Source organism: Blennius ocellaris, assembly GCF_963422515.1.
Source record: "Blennius ocellaris genome assembly, chromosome: 7".
Classification (NCBI taxonomy): Eukaryota; Metazoa; Chordata; class Actinopteri; order Blenniiformes; family Blenniidae; genus Blennius; species Blennius ocellaris.
The window spans coordinates 4,833,418-4,857,367 of NC_137656.1; the positions used below are offsets into that span (position 1 = coordinate 4,833,418).

General features: G+C 42.8%; 1 protein-coding gene across 1 annotated transcript; it reads left to right on the forward strand.

Moving 5' to 3' along the window:
* The first annotated feature begins 709 nt into the window (after positions 1 to 709).
* cds1 (CDP-diacylglycerol synthase (phosphatidate cytidylyltransferase) 1) lies at positions 710 to 23,388 on the forward strand. Its single transcript, XM_080500171.1, has 13 exons — positions 710 to 972; positions 12,275 to 12,432; positions 14,202 to 14,298; positions 14,375 to 14,472; positions 16,122 to 16,261; positions 17,670 to 17,728; positions 18,372 to 18,454; positions 18,949 to 19,036; positions 19,734 to 19,802; positions 20,295 to 20,447; positions 21,208 to 21,327; positions 22,432 to 22,535; positions 22,953 to 23,388. Exons 1-13 carry the CDS (start codon positions 910 to 912, stop codon positions 23,077 to 23,079), a joined length of 1,359 nt encoding a protein of 452 aa, XP_080356297.1. The 5' UTR covers positions 710 to 909; the 3' UTR covers positions 23,080 to 23,388.
* The last annotated feature ends 562 nt before the right edge of the window (positions 23,389 to 23,950 follow it).

Consider the following 23,950-nt stretch of genomic DNA (forward strand, 5'->3'; position numbering starts at 1 on the left):
GAGTGAGACTCTGCAGCAGCTGCCACCAGCAGATTGTGAAGTTTAGTACAAAGAGGCAGACACACACAGGAACTGATGTCATTGACCTTCAAAATAAAACTGGCCATGCACTGAAGGACTTTCTCGCCAATGATCCAACCTTTATTTAATTTTTTAAACTTAAACCTTTTTCATTTTTATGCTTATTTAAATTTAAAAAAAGTGCAACAATTAACCAAATATTGTGAAAATATGTAATTATGCTGCATTCTTTTATTATTCACAATCTTATTATTTACCAAGTGGTACAAAATATATAAAGTAATTGCATAATTTTCAGCATTTCTGCTGTTTTATGTATGAATGATATTGTTTTAAAAATGTTGTTGTGAAATATTTCTGAAACGAAAATTAAAACAAAAAATAAAAAAAATTAATTTTACAACTTTGTGCAAATGGGGCTTTATTTGGCTGGAAACTGTCAGCCAGATCTGGCAACCCTGTATTTTGGTCCTGGTCACGAGATAGACATTTTATTTATTTAAATATTTGTAATATTCACTTATTTGAGTTATAATTAGATATTATAATTGGATATTTACTTTCGTGTGACATGCAGCGATGTGTCCGCATTGACTCGGCTCTTATTATGGCAGTCCGCACCGGAAGTTGACCTGTCTTAAAACGCACGAGCCCCTTCAGGAGGAGGAGACAGAGCCGCGGAGCTCGGACTGCGGGGATAAACAAACACACGCAGGGGGAAGCTGACCTTCCTCGCGCAAACCAGCGTCACTGTCCAACCCGGGTCCGACATCCAGGGACCGAGTCAGGGGACGTCACCCCGTCTCCTTCCCCCTCTCTCCCCTCCACGGAGACGGCTTACGTGACGCGGTACCCGTCCCGTCCCGGCGGCGAAGCGAGCTCGGAGACATGACGGAGCTGAGGAGGCGAGGCGGCGGAGACCCGGACAGCACTGACAACGCCAGCGACAAGGTACGGAGGCGGCGGCGGCGAGGGGGGGGGGGGGGTGGGAGGCCGGCCGGTGCGGGTGTCCGGGCGGAGGGAGAGCCGAGGCGAACTCGCTGCTGGGTTAGCCGCGCTGTCAAATTAGCCTCACGAGCTAGTTAGCTCCCGGTAATCCGGCTGCAGCCGCTCCGTGCCGGGACGACTGGGGGCGGCGGCCGCCGCTGGGCTCTCGCAGCGGGCTCCCGGTTCGGGTCCCCGGGCTGTCACCCGCTGATTGCCGCAGTGGGTCTGTGAGGAAGTTTGCCCCGGGATAGGCGCGTGTCTGCGGGCACAGGAGGTGCAAGAAGAGGCCTCCTGATTGGGGTGAAACCTCAGGGTCACTCAACTAAATCACACTATTATATTCTCACTAATGATACAGATTTAACCCTGTGAGAATAAAACATGTCATAAAAACCATGTTTGGATGGTTTTAAAGGTGCAGTTTGTAAGATTTAAGCAATGCAACTTATGTGCATTGGGTGTCAGTATCGAGTAACTTTAGCATTCGGTTACCCTTGTTTTTGTTTTGTTTTTTTACTTTGAGTAAGAACTTTCCAAAATCTTCAGCATTTTATCGACAGCAACTCCATTAAATCTGCACTTGCGTCAACTTGCACAATATACATATTGCAACAGATCTACTGAACTTTGCTAAATTACGTTCCTATCCATTGTGCAAATTCAGAATGACAGAAATGTATATGTGAAAGAATAATTTCATTGATTTGCATAAAGTACATGATTAAGTACACATTTTTAAAAAAAATTTAACGATTGGCAGCTTTTATTATTTCTTGCCTGGTGTCGAAAGAGCAAAAATCAGAAGCACCAAAATCAAGGAAAAATTCCTACCAAATAAAATCAGAACAAGGGACAAAGGAAAGAGTACTGTTAAATCAAAAAATCATAATGCAATGTTTGTAATCAGATTATGGAAATGGGTGATAGTAAAAACCTTTGCTGTACTGTTGTATTTGTAACTCATTAGTTTCACTCTTGACAATCAAATGTGTGTGTACGGTATTATAAAATAGTATAGGAATACTTGGTTGCTACCGCCTGTACTGGGGCAAATGATCCTTGCCCCCATGGGGTGGAACGAACTCTTGACGTGGAAGTGATTGTGTTTGCCTTCATTTTAAATCCTGTGTACCTTTGCGTCCAATTAATTTTCTTGAGCACGCCTGAGGTAATGTGAATCATTGATCAGGTTCATGCCTCCATTCTCTTGAGTTTCTGTCGCCGTTGTTGTGACTGATCTGGGCTGTTTACCTGTTTTACCCCGCCGAGCGGCGTGTCGTCACCCTGCATACCAACACAACCAGTCTGTTTACGTTGGGGGTTAAATACCTGAACCCGCAGTGTTGCGTTCCCCTCTGATCTAATCTCTTAATTGTTCTCCTGGAGTGCAATCGATTCATGTATTTACACCCGATGTTATTGTGGAGCATGCAGAGCGAAGTCCCCCTCCCGTTGGGAGCACTGTGATGTCCGTAGTGGCTCGTAATCTTCATTGACTGAGACGTTAGAACATAATCCGAGCTGATCAACAAACCGGTGTCTTGCAGAGCTAGTTTTTACCCCGGCTTTTGTTCACATGGTATTTTTTGCTTCAGGCGGGTCATTTGAAGAAAGGGTCAGACGTTAATTGCAAGCAGCGTAGTGGGACCCATGAATAAACTGTTCAGGATGTCACAGGAAGACGTGGTCGAACCTGCAGAGACCTCCGTATTCCCGCAAGTTTTCCTCTCTGTGCAAAGGTCAGACAAACTACGCCGGAGCTCCATTCGGGCGTCCCGCTCAGGTACAATATAATCCCACACCGCTCACAAGTTCACCCTGTTTAACTGGCAACTAACGCAGATGTTGTGCACAGCGCCTCTGAATCTGTGCCAAGGACTCCAGGACGAGATGCTTCCAAACGCCTCCACATCATGCGGCGGCGTCCGCCGGGTCTGCCTTTTCACAAGGTCACCTCTTTAGAAAGTCACTGGACTGTGTCGCTTTCAGGGTTTGTTAACCCTTTCCCATCATACCGTCAAAAAGCATATACCGAACAATTAATGTTGTTCCAGAAATCTGGTCCGTCACAGTTGCGTTAAAAAGGAAAAAAAGTCGAATGACGAGAATAAACCTGGTTCGTGGGATTAATGATCAAACGTCAAATAAAAAGTCTAAATGCCACGATTAACTTTAGAGTGTGGAATAGAATCCAAACGTTGAGAATAAGCCCAATGTTTTTAGGAAATGTTGTATTATGTGGAACAGGGGCTATTGTTTATATTAAAAAGAGATTCAGGAGGAAGTGGGACGTTGATTTGGTGAGAGAAACAAAATGTGAAGAAAAAAAGTATTAATTGTTGTAACTAACTGAGATTTAACATCAGAAAATAGTCCGTTTCGAGAGAGTAAAATACAATATTGATAAAAAGTGACACAATGAGAATGAAAAACTAATTTAGAATTTTAGATTGATCTGAAGTACTGGATAGTGTCCATTAAAAAAAAAAAACATTCACTTCGTGGAAAAACGTTGTCGGATTGTCAGTGTAACCCCGCTTGCGATCCGATCGGACTCCTCCTCACATTTCCTCCCACTGCCCTCGATTTGTGCACGTCCGTTACGCAACATCACTGTGTTGTGAGAAATCGGCAGACAATCGGAAGACAAAGACGTCACACTGACGAACCCACGTGGCGCCAACACTGGGAGACGGAACTCTCGAGAAGGGTCGACCTTTAAGACTGAAGTCGACTTGATGCGAACCGCGTCAAATTCTTCAGTTAAACAAAATAACAAATGCCACAAGATTAATGGTTATGTTCCACTTCCTGCCGGCTGAGAAGATCAGATGATCTGGTCACTGTGTGCATAACGGCTTGTTTGTGGAGTGAGATGATGAAATCATGTGCGAGTGTAACTCCCGCTCAACACGATACAGAGAGCTTTCCCCTCCCGGTTCCTCCTTCCTTTGGCCTCCAGCCAACGACTGCCGGAGACACTCAACGCAATGCAAACGCGCTCTCTCGCGGAACCGATCCCGTTCTGTGTGTGTTGCCGACGTCCTGGTTTACAGTTGCTCAGCCCAGTGTGCTTACAGCCTCGTCACTACTGTCACTGGACCTCTTTTTAAATGTTTATCCTCCAACTGTCTCAAAGTGCCTTCAGCTGTCCCGAGGAAACCTTCGACACCCGTGACACATGACCGGGCGGATCTTCAGAGAGTGTGGGCGAGGGTGGGACAAATAAACAGGACACTACAACTTGTTTACGTGTACGTGCATTTCTGTGCTGGAGCATGGTGCAACTTGAAGCATGGAAGGAGTTGCAATGAGAATTGTGTGGGTTTTTTTAGGCTTTACAGCTTTACAACGTCCCCATTAATTAAATAAATAAATTCAATAAATCAGCTGTGTTCTCAGTCTCACAGAAATAAACATGTAAATAAGCATATACCACACACACACGTATTGGGTGACTCCAACGTGGCTGCTCAAGTTGACAATGTGAATGCCGAAGCCCAGAACACGGATCCTGAAGCCGATGACACGGATGCTAAAGCTGCTAACAGGGATGCTAAAGCTGCTTTTGCGTTGCCAAAGCCGCTAATGCGGATGCTAAAGCTGCTAACGCAAAATGCTAAAATATCAGATTTGTGACGAGTCCAAGTCCACATGTTCAGCGTACCTGGTTTACTTCTCAATGTTCCTTTCAAAATTGAACCAACAGAAGTGTTTCTGTGTTTGCGTTGTTGCTTTTGCATCTGCGTCGTCTCTCTTGTATATAACCGCTTCGTCGTTGGTATTCTCAACTTTGTCACCAATGCGCTGGTTGACTGTTGTGATCATTTAATGGCGTGTGTGCATTGCCGTAACCCTTTCTACTCCACCACACATTCATGACGCCATTGTTGTGGGGTTTCCGACGGTTGTGTTGAACGGCGTTTTATCGGAAAGAGGCGGGGGCTTCCACGCCTCAAGTTGACGACAGGTGGTTTTTACCTTTGTTGCATTGTTGTGAGGCAACATGTGTGGAACTCTTGGCATTTGGGCTGTATCCTCTCGGGATCAAACTGACGGAAACCTTTAGGTTGCAACTATATTTAGTCAACTAAATCCGCTGTTGTTGTTACTGACCTTGTATAACAGTGTCTGTCAATCTGCCATGTTCATGTACTGTAGGGGTTTGCTCTGAAATGCTGCCCGGGGTCTTTTCCTTCCGTTGCAGTTATTAACTAGTGCCAGATTGCAAATGCCCATGGTCCCAGTCAGATTGTATGGGATAGCTGGACACAATGGGTCAACGTGAATGCACTTTGAAGGCTAATTTGTAAGCGTACTTGGCTAAGTGACCGTAACCAGGAAGCGGTACACCCACAAGTACAAAGCATGTGATCAGTTCCAGGAGGTGCTTGGTTCCAAACCCGACCTGTTAGAAGTTGATCATTAGTAGGTACCCTTGAATATGAAGTGAGACTCCTAATCTGCTTAGTTCACTGGACTGTAGACATCAGCTGCTAAAAGATAATAGTTTCCACAAGGGGGCATTTCATCTGTGGGTGGTGGCACTACTTATTGGTAAATGAAAAAGACAGTACCTCAACAATGCACGAGAATAAATAAGACCATACTATGACTACCAGCCCTTTTCTTACAAGTCCTCTTTATCCTGGTGCTTCCTACAAACCACAGGCGAAGACTCGCGTCAAAAATGTAAAAACATGTAAAACAAATAAACAAACTTGGGGACGCCTCTGACACTGGATAAGTCCATTCAAATACCACAGGAAGTAAAACTTGAATCTGTACAGTATTTTGGAGAACGCGGCAATAGTCACGTATCTATTCCTTTTAATGCAACAGTTAAAAAGTCATAATAACAACATGTGTTGGCATGCAAACGTCTCCTGAAAGTCACATGAAGTAACCTTTCTTTGTTTTTCATCCAACATTAAAATATGGCATCTTTTTCACAATTTCTTTTACACGTTGGACCAATGTTTCTCCTTCGCCCTTTGCTCTCAGAATCAAAGGAAATGACAGAGGTTAAAGAGATGAATGACAGTGCAGCCCTGAGCCCGACGGGCGCCTTTCTCACTTTGCATTTCCATTTTTTCCGCCCATTCAGCAATATTGATCTCTGTAATGAGCGATTCAGTCCCACGCGGCCGTCCTCGGCGGACTGTGCCGGCTGGGGCCTCTCTGGACTCTGTCCGCTGGTTTTGCTGCGTAGAAAACGGCTCAGCTGTGGAATGTGTGAAAATATGCTGCTTGGAGCAAGTGCTCCCTCACATCAGTGTTTGCGGCTGATTGGCCTAAATCCACGCTGGCTGTCGCTCACTCGGCGATTCCTCCCTCCCCGGGACCAGAGCAAGACACTTGTCCTGCCTGCTCGTCCACATCTCACATATGTGTGTGTGCAAGCATTCGTCGCATGGCTCCGACGTGCTGGCGATGCAGTCCTTGAGACTGGTCTTGGTCTCAAAACCATATTTTCAAGATCTTGGTCTTGACTACAACAGTAATCGTTAACTCGGATGTCTAATTTCTATTAAACAGTTATCACAAAAAAAAACATTGACTCCCTGACGTTACTCCCTTTTGTCTTTCTGCATTTTCCACTCTTTTTACTCTGCAGGCGTGTTTGACTTTATTCAGACTATTTTATGTTGCTATTTCCCTCCAGGATCTTTCAGTTTAACAAGTGTATTTAATTCCAAGGACAATATTGTAACAATCAGCAGTCACTTGATGGAAAGAAAAACAGATCAACACAATGGAAATAATCAAAATTACACCAATTAATCACTTGTCAGAGAAAACAAACCTTTTCATATATAGAAAATGAAAATCCATCCTGTAGTCTTATTTTTTTGTCTTTTAGCAGCTAATTTGAACCAAATTTAGACCTAATTTGCAGTAATTTGCACAATATTTTGTAAACCCTCCATATTGACATATCTTACTTCAAGCATGCCTGAATTTATTTGAATATTGTGGCTGATTTCTATTCATTCAATTTAATTTTCAAATTCGCCACGATGGGAATATCGAGGCTAAAATAGCATGTAGGCATGTGCTATACTAACAGGCCATCTAGAGTATAGAACTCATTTAGTTTGATTGGATTTGGTCCAAAAGGCAGGCACCAATGTTTCTATTAAAAGTCCTGACTTTCTTATTTTTAGAAAGTTTAATTTTAGAGTCTGTGCTTGTAAGAAAGAACAAAATGAGCCACATCCTCTGGAAACCTCTCATACAACACAGCCTCGTGTGTTTTGGTTTCTGCTGAAGTGGGAACAATGGGAGCTGTTTGTGTTGCTTCACAGTGGAAAAAAAAAGTGGCTGTCTAGAGAAACTTCTGCTTGTTTCACCACAATGTTGCACCAATTGGAAAGTAGTTCTCCACCCACTTTAGCTAAACACGTTGATCCTGTTGTGGGAATTTTGTTTTTGTTTTTCTTGTGTCGAGTTGGCCAATTGGAGCTTTTCTCCCTACTTGAGTGCTCTTTCATTGGATGATATATGAGTGATGAGTTTTTATCAGTAACATAGATGTGATTAATGATTAATGATGTGCAGAATGATTGCAGGGACTTTTCCAAATTGCAACACCCGGCAAAATGATGTGAAGTCTTGTTGATTCGCCGATAAATTCCCGGAGGAGTTGGACAGGAGAACCATCGACTGCCAGATAAACGACAACCGCAATGTGGTTTTCGGAGAAAGACTGATATCACACCAGTCTTTAACTTGCTCTTGTGTCTACAAATAAATAAATCCCAGTTGACCGAGTTCATCCTTCAAATGGTGCATTTAGAGAATGATGAGCTTTTTTTGTCCAACAGGTCAATTCCTTCAGAGGCAGCCCAAAGTGCAAGTCGCATTCGACTCCTTTGTCTTGTTTTCTAGGCAAAACTGTTGGGTGGAAAATACCCCCGTAGAGTAGACCATCTCGTTTCCTCGGCATCGCCCTGCTGACCGAACCGTCCTCAGACTCCCATAAGAACACGGAGAAAAGTTTGGCTGTGATGTCAGCCAGCCGCCGAATAAAATGCTTGCTCGGCAGGACAGTTCATATAAGAAGCTGTCGGACTTGCAGGCCACGCCCCCTCACCGGCGTTTTTAACTTTTCAACGGCATAGCCTATTTCTCACTTCAACGTTTGTGTCCCCGCCGCAGTGTTGGTCTGGTTTGAACTGCAGGAGCTGACAGCTGAGTGATGCGTTCAGGTGCATCATGTAACTCCGACCTGGCGACATGTAAAGGAGCTGCGGGGCTCAGACAGTAGTGAGGCTACATGCTAAACATAATTAAAATATGACTGATACAGTCATTGGCGAATGTGGAATGTGTGTGCGCAGCACACGGCAGTGCCAACCACCGGTATGTCCGTGCCGCACTGCCAAATCTTTTGTCAAGAGGGACCTAGCTCAACGAAATGACGTCATTTTGTTCGGCAGGACCCCAGAGTTCAAATCTGTCTTCTTGTTTTTGTAGAATACGAGAACACCAAGTCCCTTGAAGGACAACACCTGAGTTAAGACATCCAGAAATCACGCTGTTGTGTACATTAATGTCTTGGAGGTCTTGCAGCAGTTCATGATTATTGTTGTCTCGGCGTAAATAGGACGTTGAGATGTGCGTTTATCCATCATCATTGCAAAGCATCGCGTCAGTGAGCACACACATCAGCGACGGTCGTCTGTGCTGTTCGGTAACACTGCGATATTTCAGCCCAAGGGGAAAACGATCTTGAGGAGATGTAACGCTGCGATACAGAAGCTGCCCGTCTTTCGTCATCCTCTGCGCCTCCACCTCCCGTATTCCTCCTTCCATTCCTCCAGCGAAGACAATAATAGCTGGGAGAAGCGGGAGGAGGTTGGAGGACGGCGATGACAGCAGAGGTGAGCTAAGCTCCAAGGACGGCCGTCCTGCTGCTGCCTCAGACAGGAGGAGGAACGTGGCCACGCTCTCCAGGTTCAATTCCTGCCGTCTCCAAGCTGCTGAGGCTCTATTAGAAGGTTTCTTTTTGAGTTTTACCTGATGTCCACTCCTCCTCCTCCTCCTCCTCCTCCTCCTCCTCCCAGGCTAACTTGGACTCATATCAAGCAGATTTGTTTGAGGGCTGTGATTGTGCAGCGATTACACGGCAGTTAGCACACTTTAACAGAGGATTAATGGTGTTTGACATTTTAATTAAGGGGCTTCGCCCAGATTAGGATGTAATATTGTTGCTCTGCATGTTGCACGTCGGCATCAGAAGTAACGCAGCAGTGGACGAAGCCGAGGAAACTTTGATGGGGCTACTCAAGGTGACTGAACTGTAGGATGTCGTTGTGAAAAGACGCCGTCAAGCAACATTTACTGAACTTGATCCTGCAATCTATCAAGAAAGATCAGAAATGAATATGAAAGCTGTTCTCGCACTTCCTCTTTCTTCATTTACATCAAAACATCAGTGCTCAAGTTGAGGAAGTAAACACTTTATCATGTTGTTATCGGATTTAGCAGAGACTTTATTCCACGCAACTGCTCAAGGGTTTAGCAGAAACTCTACCTAAACAAAAATAACTGTTGAAAATGTGGATGAGGGGTTCTTATGAAGACGTGAGTTTTACAAGGTAAAATAAAGATCATAAAAACACATGGAATTAAAACAACCGTTAACCTTTTTAAATACTGGTATTGGTAACCAGTGCAATGGTGCTGAACCTTTCAGACGTTTCCTGGTTGCATACAGTCGCTTTTACTTTTATAGACCAGCTACAGTGTTTTTCCTCGTACAGATTTCCCGCCTGGCTGGTTTCACTGAAGCCGTTCACTTCTGTCGCCACAATGTATCAACCTCTCTGCCATCCAAAACATTTAAGATGGAGTATTTTAAAGCCATTTTGAACAGCTTCTTAATTAACTAAATCTACAAACACGAAGCATAGAGACGTTCCTGGTGGGTCGATTCTTTCTGGAATAAAAGACCATTTTAATAAACACTGGTTGGGTCAAGTTGAGAATACGGTTACATTTTCCAGTTATAGTTTTGGCTTTCTATAGATTTCCAGATGGAAGTGGTGATGAACGTTGCTTTGCGAGTGCCGTCTGATGGCTTGAGTCCTTCACAAGTAATTCAAAAGTCTTAAGTTGCAATTATTTTTCATATTCGCCAAAAATGCAATAAACAGTGGTGATATTATTTCCTTTTATGATCATCATTTACACGTCGCCCTGCAAGACAAGACAAGTGTAGTTTTCCACCGTTTCTAACTCCGGGCATCACGGTTTCCTCATTAAAACCTGAGTAGAAATCTACTGTTACACTTCGTCTCCACTCTATTTCCCTTCAACTTCCTTCTCAAAGCAGTTACATCCAGCTCAGGTCACAGAGTTTATTTCTCCAGAGAAAATGTCTCTTATTTAACCCTGGTGACCCCTTCTCGCCGTATTTAGCAGTGTTGGTGCAAAGGCAACCATGAAAGGTAAAAAAAAAAAAAAAAAGTCCACGATCTGCCGCAAGCTTCTCAAGTGCAAAAGGAAACCTAATCTTTCAATGGATGTGTTTAAAAATAGCCTCCTTCTGGGGTAAAAAGCACCTCGGCTCACCTCGTTGCTACACGATCAACCACTACTGCTGTTAACTCAGCGACTGAAGTGTTGGGGGTAATTTCTACGACTGTCGCTTCACTCATTTATTCATGATGTTAGTGTCTGAGGTTAAATTGACTTAAACTCCGCTAAACCAGACGTGCTTTCTCACTTCTTATGCCACTTGTCTTCTTAAAGCAAGTTTTTTAATTGGTTTTTAATTTTTTTAATTTAATTGGTTATTACAATTATACATAGTTTTTTCTTAATATGCCGCCTTTAAACGTAAATACTAAAATAAGTTGTTTTTACTGCAAGTAATTAGAGTTCCCAACAGGCTCATTCAGTTTGGACTGAAGTCCTTTAACTGGAAGCAATGGTGGTGGAATTGGCAATTATATAATATACCTATGACTAAACTTGTTAAATTGTGCTTAATACAGCTAAAATGGCAAACCTAGCGATACTAACTAAAACTGTGAAAACAGCTAAGTTGGCGAAAACTGCTAAATCAGCTAATGCTGATGATGTTTTATTATAAAGACTCAAATTGTTAATATGGAAAAATATGTTAAAATTGCTCAAATATCTCACGGGCTTACAGCTCAAAGATATTGAAACTGATCATGAAATAGCTGTTTTTAATTTGAGTATTTAAATTTCATAAATGCAACATAAACACATCTTTTTTTTGTAAATATAAAACTGCTGTAAACAGGAAGTCTATTGCTTACTTCTTTTCTAGCTCCATATGAATTGTGAGGATGCAAAGGAATTAAAATAGTTTGTTTTTTTTAATATGAAAAACTGTAGTTTACATAACTGATTGCATGTTGTTGGTTATCGGTGTTTCTCAGCCCAGTTCTCCTACAGCGGTAAACAGCTTTCGGTCCTCGGTGAGTTTCTGAGGTTGTCAGCACTTCGACAGCAACCCTTTGACTCGTACAGCTGCTGCTCGATACTCCAAAACCCAAATCAAAAGGCTGTCGAGCCACATTGAACGAGGCTGTGGTTTTTTTAGTCTTTGGAGATCAAGGTTATTTACGAGATCGCAGCTTATCGACTGCTAGCGGAGCTCAAAGGATTTGGCTTTGGTTTTCACTTCTTCGGCTCTTATTGTTTTGTTTCCTTCCAGAAAGGTGAAAATACTGTGCAACATTTTGGCAAAAAAATGTAAAACTGATGATTAATAATTAGGATTTTAATTTATTTATATTGGCTGATGTAAAAAAAAAAAAAAAAATCACGGTTTTTGTTGCTATCACGAGATCCAGAAAAAACTAAATTGCTTGAATTCATGCTCTTCAAATTCAAAAAATAATCATTTTAGGCCAAGTCCAAAAAAAGTTCACGTTGCTAAATACCTTTTTCCGAAACCTCAACAATTTGAGTAAACAAAAAAAAGTATATTTGTTTATAGAAAGTGCAGCGTTGATGCCTATGCTACTTATGCTACAGGATAGCTAACTTTCACTCAGTGTTGTCTCTCTATCTCATTAAATCAATCCAATCTATGGTAAATAAACTAGAAATAATATAGACTTTCCAGTTACGTTACAGTTCTTACACTTAACATGTCTCTCGCGGCCCACTTTTAGCCCGTGCGCCATATGTTTGACACAATCTAACCGGCACAGCACTTTGTTGCGTCTGGAGCTGCTAACAAAACCTTCACGTGTTTGCGTGTGTGTTTGTTTCCCCCCAGGAGACGTACGGTGACGACAGGCTGAGCCTGCCGGGTGATGCTGACGGCGAATGTGAGGGCGACTCCAAAGCAGACACTCCCGATGTCCTGCCGTCCACCGCCGACACCGACAACACTCCAAATTGTCTCAACAAAGCTCTGGAGGGGTTGCCGCCCAGGTACACACCACACACACACACACACACACACACACACACACACACACACACACACACACACACACACACACACACACACACACACACACACACACACACACCCCGTGATGCTGAAACGACCTCCAGCTGAGCTCCCGGCGTCATTTCTGTGAGCCTGTAGGTTAATTGCTTCAGAAATTGCTTAAAGGCCTGGTTGGTGTTTGATAAGCTCTCGTCAAGGAGTGAAGGTCATTTGGAGCTCGACGCAGGATCCGTTTCCATAAAGGCAGTCTTCTACAGGTGCAACGTTTAATCAAAGGGTTAAAGGAGGAGTCCAGATTGTCAGTGTTTCTAATATTTGTCTGTATTTCTTGTTGATTGGGGATTTTTTTTTTTTTTTTTTTTGGTAATCAATTTCAATCTGGTTGTTAAGTATTGAGTATCTGCGCATACCAATATCTTCCTGATTCCCACTTTAAAGACCTGAAAATTGTTTTTACTTTTTGGTAGCGCCTCTTGAAACTGTCATATTTCAGATATTATAAGTTCTAATTGGACTCATTGGAATCAACAATAAAGGTGGAGATTAAAAAACGAACAGATCATATGTTGTAAGTAGTTATTACACATACTACACATTGATGAAATACTGGAGTGTATCCATGTGATGGGGGGGGGACGTCTGAAAAGCTACCCACCTGGCCGGTTGTACTTCCAGCAGCTTAAGTACGAGTGAGTGGGAGTCTGCTGGATGCACTCGCAAGGAGGTGGAGGGTGTGTGAGTGATGGGCCAGGTCACAGGGCTTAAAGGCTCAGGAGGAGGCGTAGCTCTAATCCCAGCCGGCATGCTGCAGAGAAACCTGTGGAGGAACAGCCTGCGGAGGGGGGGGGGGGGGGGAAGAGACGGAGGAGGGAGGGGGGGGGGAGGCGGAGAGACGGAGGAGGGAGGGGGGGTGACATCAACATGATCTGGGATTAGCTTCATCAATTTCATGAAATCTGATGTGATTGAGGAAGTAATGAATGGTTGGAGGTGAGACAGCAGAGGATGGATGGAGGTGATGAGAAGAGATTTCGCGACCGAGTGTGTGAGCTCCGAGTGGAAGCAGCAGTAGCGCCTTTTTTTTTTTTCATGATGCAGCTGTTTTCTCTCCCCCCCCCCACTTCATTCATACCGCAGGCTGCAGTCCCCCTCTCGGCCCTGCTCGGCTACCGTGTAGCTTTTAGCCGCTTCCCCTCTTTTGTTTGGGTTCCCGGGCAGCGAGCAGCGCAGCGGCGTGCCCTCGCACTGAGAAGCACTCGCCAAATATAGTGAAAAACACTCTGCGGGAAAGACGCGTGACGGCGTGCGCAACACGCCGCTGCCACTCACATGATCTTGCTTCATTGATTCACAAGAAACGGGAGCGAACCAAACAGTTCACCTCCTAGAAACACAACTGCAATATAGCCAGATACCACTGGAATGTTTATATATGTATGTCAGTGGCGGGCCTGAAGCAATCTACCCCTCAATGACTTATTATGGCCATTAAAAAAAAACCACGTTATGATGCAGAAAAGCAGTATAATGAGCCGTTGCATCACAGATAGATAATGTGATGCATTGAAAATTATTAAGACAAAAGTTTGCTTTAACAAATCGGCATTTTCATGAAGTTTCTTATAGGGATCGCATCGATCTTCACTTCGTTCAGTCGCATTTGACGTCAAAAGGCTACAATGTGAGATAGCTTATGTGATTTATTAGGGATGAAACGAATGGGTGAGTCCGTTTTCTCTCTCCACAGGTGGAAGAACTACTGGATCCGGGGGGTTCTGTCTTTTGCCATGATCTCCGGCTTCTTCCTCATCATCTACATGGGACCCGTGGCTCTCATTCTAATCGTAAGTGGCCACGGCTTTGATTTGAACAGACCAGCGTTTTGCTTCCGGCCGCTGACTCTCTTCTCGTCTGACGCAGGTGATGACCGTGCAAATCAAGTGTTTCCACGAAATCATCACCATCGGATACAGAGTTTACCGCTCCTACGAGCTGCCTTGGTTCCGGACACTCAGTTGGTAAGAAGAGTGGATCGTATCGCTGAATTAAGACCCGATTTTACAAAATACGCAATTTGGAACTTTGACCAGTTGGGGGCAGTATTGCGTACCTGCCTGCAGTTCGCTTCCAGGATTTAGCTTATTTGTGTCCTTGTATCTTTTTTTTAATTACCCATAATAACTGATCTTATAATCGTTGCATGTAACATAGGGGTTTAATTTATGCTGTTATAACTGTCACTTTACCAAGACGTGACAAAAAAATTTTTTATTTATGTATTTCTCCACAGTTTTCCTTCAGCTGCACTCAAGATTGTATTTATTTCCTCACTAACTTTCCAAAAAATAACGAGCTTTCGAGGCCAGCTGTTACGCCTCAGCGGTCATGGAACTAGCCTTTGCCAAGTTATTTTAAAATTATTACTTACGATCCATTTTGGTTACGATGAGAACGCCAATATACTTGCGACACGTTTCTCATATGACAGAAATGTTGTTTTCTCACATTTTGTTATTGGTGAAATATTGGACTGTTCTTTACAAAGACACAAACTGAATTTAAGTCTTTTTATCGAGTTATTTCCATAAAAAATTTTGTAATGTAACGTACAAAGCTGTTGACTTCACATGGACAGAACATCCAGATTCAGTTTTAAACGACAGTAGAGCGGCACGCTGCGTGGATGCGTCTCGGCAACAGACACCGGAAGTCACGTTAAATGGTGACGTATCAGAGAACAACCTAACTCGGTTTGTAAGAGAAGTTGATTGTTTTCGGTATGCGGAGATCATTATCAAAACGTTGCTGTCTGATTGGGAATCTTCTCTGAAACAAAACCCCCCCCAAAAAAATTTTCTCCTTCCGACAGGTTTTAACCTGTTTTACAAAGTAAAAAAACAGGAAAGTGACTGCTTCTTTCATCACTGCACCTGTTCACCGACTGTGCCTGTGTATAAAAACTACAACCTGCCACACGTAATTCAAAGCGGCTGTCACTTCGGGGGAAAAATGCTGACTCAGCATCTCCAGCCAGAGCGGCCTCTCTGTTACGTGGGGCACAGTGCCCAGTTTACACACACACATACACACACACACACACACACACACACACACTGGAGTGTAAAATTGAAGTAGCGTGTGTGTTGTATTCTTTCAGATTTGTATTTAAATGTTAGAATATTTTGAATGTTCTGCTTGACACGACGGCATTTTATCACACTAGTTTATGTATTCCCACACACACCGTTTTGTCATGCTATACATTTATTTTAATAGTTTATGAATTCCTACACACGTGCACGCACACACGGCCGAGCTCAAAGATCACTGCCATGCTGGAAGAAAATGAAGGCAAATTGAAACTTGTCCCCTCAACTACACACACACACACACACACACACACACACACACACACACACACACACACACACACACACACACACACACACACACACACACAAACACGTCGGGTCAATGTGCAGCAGGCAGCAAGAGCTGGTAAACATGTAAGCCCAGTCGTCCACATAAACACACACCCAACCCTTATGGACACTAACACACATTCCAGGATGACACATGCGAAATATTGAGTTCACACACAGTGATTGCATCAAGTGTGGCAACGCTGAAGTGAAGACAAACCAGACTTCCCCTTCTTTCATCTTAGGTACTTTCTGATTTGTGTCAACTACTTCTTCTACGGTGAAACGGTGGCGGATTACTTCGGGGCTCTGGTGCAGAGGGAGGAGCCTCTGCAGTTCCTGGCCCGTTATCACCGCTTCATCTCCTTCGCCTTGTACCTGGCAGGTGAGTGGAGACAATACGATATCTTGGAGAGCACACGTTGCTCTTTGTCCCCCGCCGCTCCCACATTCACTTCCGGATTTGAGCAAAACGCAAAGAGAACTGATCCACAAAGAAACTTCTGTGTGAAGTCATCCATGAGCTCACACACTGACGGTGTAGATAACAAGAAAAACCAAAGGATTCCAGACTTTCTCGGTGTGTTAGAATCACATAATCTGTGCCACTGCGAAGATAATTAAGGATGTTTTTTAGGTTGCATGTCCGATTTTTTTTTTTTCATCCACGCTGCGCTAAAGCAATGATCCCATCATTAAGTAACTGAAAGTTAAACTGTGTTCCTGACTGTTATGTCACATTTGCCTGAAAAAAATGTGTACGAGGCACATTTCTTTTTCTACCATTTATTTACCAAGAATACATGGAAATAGCTTCTCTTAAAAGAAATCTCTTAAAACTAAAGCACATAAGCCAAATTAATTTGCATAACATTTGCACGAATTCATTTGCATAACATTTTAGTGTATCTCACTCGTTATCTGAAATGCCTGCACAATATAGAACTTGAGAGGAGATACATTTAAAGTAACTTTAGTCATTATAGCACATTTCAGCAACAAGGCCACATATGTAGCAGCCTATAATGTAATATTATAAATATGTAATGATTCTAACTATTTGAAATGTAAGAAAGCCATTTAATGTTATGACTTGGAATTAAAAACAAAAAGTAGAAAATTTGAATTTCCTTTTTTCAAGGTGAAAAAAAAATTGTTGAAGGATTTTATTCCCAGCGTTCCCTGTGACTGAAAATTACAGTTTGCATGTTCACAATAGTCAGGAGAAATCCATGTAGAATCTAAACGACTAAAAAACATATATTTTGGTCATAATAAATTTGTCATTCTTAAGCAAGTCAAAAATGATGTTTGGTAAATGTGAGGTTGAATTCCAAGTGCAGGAGGTGATTATTGACAGATCACACATTTATTGGTTTCACGACCAATGGAAGAAATAACAAGAAACTCCGTTTATAACCTCAGAAATCCACTTGATCAAGAAACGCGTCAATATTAAATAACGGCAGGAAATGCTCTCGCTTATAAATTCCTGCTTTTGCTTAAATAGGTTCTCATGTTTGTCTTTGTGGCGATAAATTCTGTAATATATTAAAAACGGGCATAACGATGCGCAAATATTAATTAAAAAAAAAAAAAAAAGTGGTTCTCCAGGATGTCCAGATGTTTGTGTGAATCATGAGATTAACGGGGATTTCCAACACCACCACCCCCCCCCCCCCCCGGACACACACCACACAATGTGCTCAATGTGATTCATGTGTTTCGGTCTACTGTACATTTCCTTTGAAGTTGCAGTCAAAACTGACAGCATGTTGTCTACTCTTTCACAGGTTTCTGCATGTTTGTGCTGAGTTTAGTGAAGAAACATTACCGCCTGCAGTTTTATATGGTGTGTATCAGCCAAGTTAACCCACGTGTCCGTCCTCCCGCCCCGCTGACCTCGCTGTCCATCGCACCCCCCCTGCGCACGCTTTGGAAACTTGGTTCATATGTTGTTGCCACTGCATTTCGTTTTTGTACAGTTTTGGGTTTGTTTTTTTTTTTTTTTAATTTATTGTGCTAGTTAGGTGTTTACACCTGGACTCCAGGAGATCTGCAGTGGCTTCAGCTTTATTTAATTCACATTCTGTCTTCAAACACCATCACACAACAAATCCTATCTGGAAAATAAAAGGCACATTTGTATTTGCTTTCATATTTGACTGATTAGGTTGATTACACTACTCATTTCATTGCATGTATGTTCATGTTGGAGTCCTATACCCCCCCCACCCCACCCCTTCACCTTTCATAATATTTTCCACCTCCCATTGCCTGCTCTTCTCTCTCATGCCGTTTCCTTTTGTTCTGATGTTCTGCATTTCTCTCTGTTATCTGCAGCGCTGCTTTTTTTTCCCCCCCACCTCGTCCGCCGTTTGTCCATCTGTTCTCGATTCCACTGTTTTCTGACACGAGCCTCCCCTCTGGAGTGGGCACGGCTACATTCCAGTGCAGTGACACTGTGGTGTTTGTGTTTGTGTTTGCCATTCCAGTTTGCTTGGACCCATGTGACCCTGTTGATTGTGGTAACTCAGTCCCACCTTGTCATTCAGAACCTGTTTGAAGGGATGATCTGGTAAGCGGGACGCGGACCGACCAGAGGAGTCTTCCCTGTCGTTGCATTAGTGTATCACCCGTGTGTTCTCATTCTTATTGACGCTCTCTGTGTCGACTTCAGAGGTTTGGTTTGGCTTAACTGTTGTTAAATATAGAATCGTTCAAAAATATTAATCATCAAGTAATCGGCTGCAACACTGGTTTGCACGAGATATGACAGTTTCTTGATTATATTTAAAAAAATTAGCCAGCGACATGATGAAGCCGGTGTAAAATCTCAAACACATGAAGATGTAATTTGACTTATTTATGTGGAAAATAGTTCCCCTTGTGGAGCTTCACATTTAAAAAAAAAAAAGCATGTGATACATCGACTCTTCAACATGTTACCAGTATTAAAGTATCAGACTTGTTCGCTACAGAAGTGCAGGCCCGTTCAAAAGCTACATTTAGAGATCAGAGCGTGTTTCTGCGTTCTGGAATCTCATCGCAGTTGAAATTGTATTGTTCCAGGTTCATCGTTCCCATCTCAATCGTGATCTGCAACGACATCATGGCCTACCTGTTCGGCTTCTTCTTCGGGAGGACTCCACTCATCAAGGTAATCAGTTGCAGTCTTATCCCAAAGTATTTAACCCGAAGGCATATATGACATTAAAAAAAAAAAGAAAAAAAGCAACCTCGCACAACAAATCTAGGATATTCACTTGCATATTTTGAGGATGAGTTTAACAAGTACATTTTATGAGAATCTGAGCTAAAACAAATGATTTCTGTGTTTGTTATTGATGCAAATACTGTAACGGCAGCATCATACTAGATTCATGGCAAATCGGTGATCTCTGCATGATTTCATCCAGTTGCTGGTTGAGATCCCAGCAATGAGTGAGACCCTCAAACATCCACCTGGAGATCTGAGAAGTGATTTGTGGTACCACTGATCTTCTCTGTGACTCAATACATGTCGATATTTCAACATGGAGATTCAGGGCCGAGCATCATTAGCATTAAGCTAACTGGCAGCCTGACCAACCTGAAACATCCAACACGAAAACGGAAGGATTAACTCCCTCAGACTCGTGGATGCTTTACAGCTCGAATGATAAACACACTGGTTAGGAGCATTTGAAACTGGGCCGTGCAGAACTAAACTGTGTGAAAAGACATTTATTTGGATTCCATCACAAGTAGTCTGCGGCCAGGCGGAGGGGGGAAAAAAATCAAACAAACGAAAAACCAAACTGCGTCACGTCGATGTGAAAGTCAGCCTCTGTTTCTGTGTGTGACCACTCCCTCAGCTCTCCCCCAAGAAGACCTGGGAGGGCTTCATCGGGGGCTTCTTCTCCACCGTGGTCTTTGGCTTCATTGTGAGTACACTCCCCTCGCTCACATGCTCCGCGCTTCCATCCGCGCGGCTTCCAGAGCGGCATGACGGGTAAAGTCGGTGGTCTTATTTTTGCTTGTGTGTGGCTGATGAGTCTCAATTAAGTAAGATAGACCATCCATTGTGCTCGTGTAAAATAGGAAACCATGTTTGACACAGATGTGACTCTTGTGACTTTAAGTTTCCCCCAATAATAACTTAGTTTACGTAAACCTGTTTATGGCTGAGGTTACAAAATGTTTCATAATCAAATCGAATCGACAGTGAAAATGAGAAACTATGCAAAACCTTCAATTGGTAAACTTTTAAAATGTATTTAAAAGAAGGACACTGACTGAGTTTTTTGTTTTTAAACAAATTTGTTAATAGGAGTCACAACAGATGCAACAGAACACTTTTCACGATTCTTCTACTGATAGTTCGGGACTTTCTTGTGGCATTAAGGAAGCTGATGCGTTGTGTCTCTTTGTTCCAGCTGGCCTACCTGCTGGCCCAGTTCCAGTACTTTGTGTGTCCCGTGGGCTTCAACTTTGAGACCAACGGCTTCACGGTCGAATGTGAACCCTCGGATATCTTTGTGATGCAGGAGTACAAGCTGCCTGCTGCTGTGCAGAACTCACTGAACTGGGTAAACAAAAAAATAATTAAAAAAAATTATATATATATATATATATATAATATATAACACATTAAGACTTTTTTTAATGTCCACATTCAATTATTTGTATTTATTCCATTGACACGACACTTGAATTGTCCAGAGACAATGTGTGACATTGTGCTGCTTTTTAAACATAGGGTCATAGTCACTGGGTTGATTTTACTGTCTTTATTCTTTAAGTTGAAAGGAGATTTATTCAAAGTGATGTCAAACAAAGTAAAATATCTACTTCATAAAGTATCTAAAAACCAACAGTGGCAATGCATTTGTGCAGTCACTTTATTTGAAATTGCAGTGCTGGGCATGTTAGGAAAGGGCCTAAACAAATTAGATTTTCCTTTTGTAAAACAGATCAGCCTCCGGTCAGATTGACCTTTAATTCTCTGCTGGATCAGAAACTTTTTTTCCTCATTTTATTTAAACTGTTTCTGTGTCGCGTTGGTTCGGTCAAATTGTGGTCAGTTTGACATCGGGTTGTCTTCCGTGATCCGGCCATTTTTTTCAGCGCCCCAATTTCACTGTAGACCCTCACAAATCTTCCAGCTCTCCAGTTACGCACTCACACAACATGATGCTGCCGAACATCCAAGTCTGTTGATGCATTCACGGGCACTGTATTTTATCGAAGTCACACAATTTGCAGACTCCTGGTTCGGTTTGATTCAGCTTTTTTTTTTTTCCTGTTTTAAAAAAAACCCATCTCGTCTCTTTTCATCCCCCTTTGTAGAAAAAGGTGACCCTGTACCCCTTCCAGATCCACAGCGTCTTCCTCTCGTCCTTTGCGTCTCTCATCGGGCCGTTTGGGGGCTTCTTCGCCAGCGGATTCAAGCGAGCCTTCAAAATCAAAGTAAAGACGTCCTTGGTGGCTCTTTTTCTAATTTAGCTCGGCGTCTTCTTGCCAGTTTAGAAGGCGTGTCCAATACGGTGGTAAGTCTGCAGTGCAGGGTGAATACACCAGATCAGAGCTTCAAGCCAGAGACGAGTTTCAGATAGAAACTGGTTTGACCCGTTAAACGAGAAAGAGCTGAGATTTTCTCTGAAGTGACAGGTAACACACACACACACACACACACACACATTCTCGGCTGTTGGCCTCGGGGTTCAGGCAGTTATTTCTCCGAATGCGTCATCTTCATAGCTTCTTGTGTCGCTGAAGTTTGACTGCTGCCTTTGTGGCATGTCGCCACCTAGTGGCTTCAGTGGTGTTTGACAACAGCGTGATGTGACTTAACCTGAAAATAACACGTTTTATTTGAAAGATATTAACTAATCAATAGAAAAAAATATATCAAGATTGAAATCAAATACTTTTTTTAAATCTAAAGTTTCAGTGTAAGAAATCCAGAAGAAATTTGCAATATCTCCAAATAGATGGATTAATATAAGTGGAGTGAGATAAAATAACTTTTCCTGTTATACATTTATTGATTTTTTCACATTGAGATGAAGGAGTTTCTTCTTTTAACCTTAAAAACATGTTTCCAACTTCTCAAAAAAGCAATGAAATTAATTGAATATTTAAGAATACAACATGAGATTTAAGATGAGTTAAAGAGAAAAAAAAAGGTTGGGGTGATTTATTGATCTGCCAGATCATGTTTTATGTTTAAGAAGAACGTAATAAAGTCATCAGGTGGAATCAGGAGGTGTTTTTTCTTTAAATGGAGAATTGGAAAAAAAAAAGTAACTGCTAAAAACGAGTCGCAAGTCAAAATGCATTAATAAAATTAATGAAAATAAACTGTTGAGAGTAAAGATGATTCATGATTCTAAAAATTAACCAGGAATGTCCAAAGATGTGTTAAAATGCATTGAAATTGACTAAATGTGGACAGAACTGAGCCACTTTTAGACTTAAATTCAAAAAAAGTGAAATTGTACAGACTCCTAGTTAGAATGTAGAGAATAGCTGAAGTGTGGCCGACGCTCCTCTGTCCTCTGTGTGGCTCAGGACTTTGCCAGCACCATCCCCGGTCACGGCGGCATCATGGACCGCTTCGACTGTCAGTACCTCATGGCCACCTTCACACACGTCTACATCGCCAGCTTCATCAGGTGAGAACGCTCTGAGCGTTTTGATTGCAGATAATCGGCGTGTGAACTACAGCAAGTGGTTCAGATAACTTGTGCTGAGTCACTTTTATATGGTCGTTTATGATGAATTCAGCCTGAAACTCTTGTCACTGAGTTTAATATTGACTGATATTCCAGTAAATACAGTAGACTGTTTTTTTTTTAATGTTTTCCTTTAAAGCAGGTTTCAATTGAAAATACTGCAAATTACTTTATTATTGAGTTTAAAACTAACATACATTCTTGTTGATCAAAGTTTGATAAACAATTAATGTTGTTTTTTAAGTGTTTACGGCCCAAAACTGAAGCGTTTTACCTCTCGGGTGAGAAGCGGCGCTGCGCCTCGTAAAACCTTGAGGAGTCAGTTGGTTTTTTTTCCCCGTGTGTTTCCTCACCCAGGGGTCCGAACCCCAGCAAGGTGCTGCAGCAGCTGCTGATGCTGCAGCCGGAGCAGCAGCTCAGCATCTTTCACACGCTGCACACCCACCTGAGGAAGCGGGGCATGCTGCCGCCGCCCGCAGAGTGACCGGAGGACGTGTGTGTGAAGTGGGTGTGAGAGTTCAAACCGCATGCACACACACACACACACGCACACACACAGAAACGGCTCCATAAACATGCAGATCGACCATCGTCATCCTGTCGGCTCCTCATTCAAGTCCCGCTCAGACTCTCAGAGGAGACACTAGTTTAAAAAAAAACACAAAAAAACCGACAACAACAAAAAACAGATCTGGACTTGATTGCTTTTGGGAGGTCTTCATCCTGAGACCAACACAGAGTGAGGATGAAGACTGTCAAGCACATAGCTGCTTCCTCTCTGCACCCACCGATATTGCACTGACTTCAGCTGGGGGGGGGGGGGGGGCTATTTAAAAGAAGCTTCCACCAGCAGGAACTCGGCCCTCTCTGGCTGGGGGGGGGGGGGTGGGGTCTGTTAGTCGGTCGGTTATTCAGTCGGTCCTGAGCGGCCCGCCGACGGACCGCGGAGACTCGTCTTCCTGGGTTTTGGGTGAAGCTTTGAAACGGCGCTTCCCGGACGCGGGATGCTCATCCTCCACTTCCACCACTTCTAGCCTGTAGCTTCCAGTTTTCCCTGCACAGTACCCGACCCTCCGGTAGGCATGCCAACACAAACCGTAGAGCATCACTCAGCACTGGAACGAATGTACTGTACATAAATATAAAGAACATATTTAGCTCGACGGATAAGCTATATATAAATACTTATGCAACCTGCTGCCGAAGAAAAAGAAAAAAAACAAACAAAAAAACACCTTGAATCTCTGAGAAATGATATGCAAAAAACAAAAAAAGAAGCGGTAACTCGTTTGTAGCTTTTAGCATGAACTAATTTTAACAGCTAGCTAGTTTTGCTCTGAGTTAGCTGCTTGTTT

Bases quoted from the DNA above. Each gene is read 5' to 3' on its own strand.
- cds1 (XM_080500171.1), top strand. From the start codon at position 910: ATGACGGAGCTGAGGAGGCGAGGCGGCGGAGACCCGGACAGCACTGAC. The intron at 973-12,274 runs GTACGGAGGCGG...GTTTCCCCCCAG, and splicing joins CTGACAACGCCAGCGACAAG to GAGACGTACGGTGACGACAG. The intron at 22,536-22,952 runs GTGAGAACGCTC...TTCCTCACCCAG, and splicing joins TACATCGCCAGCTTCATCAG to GGGTCCGAACCCCAGCAAGG.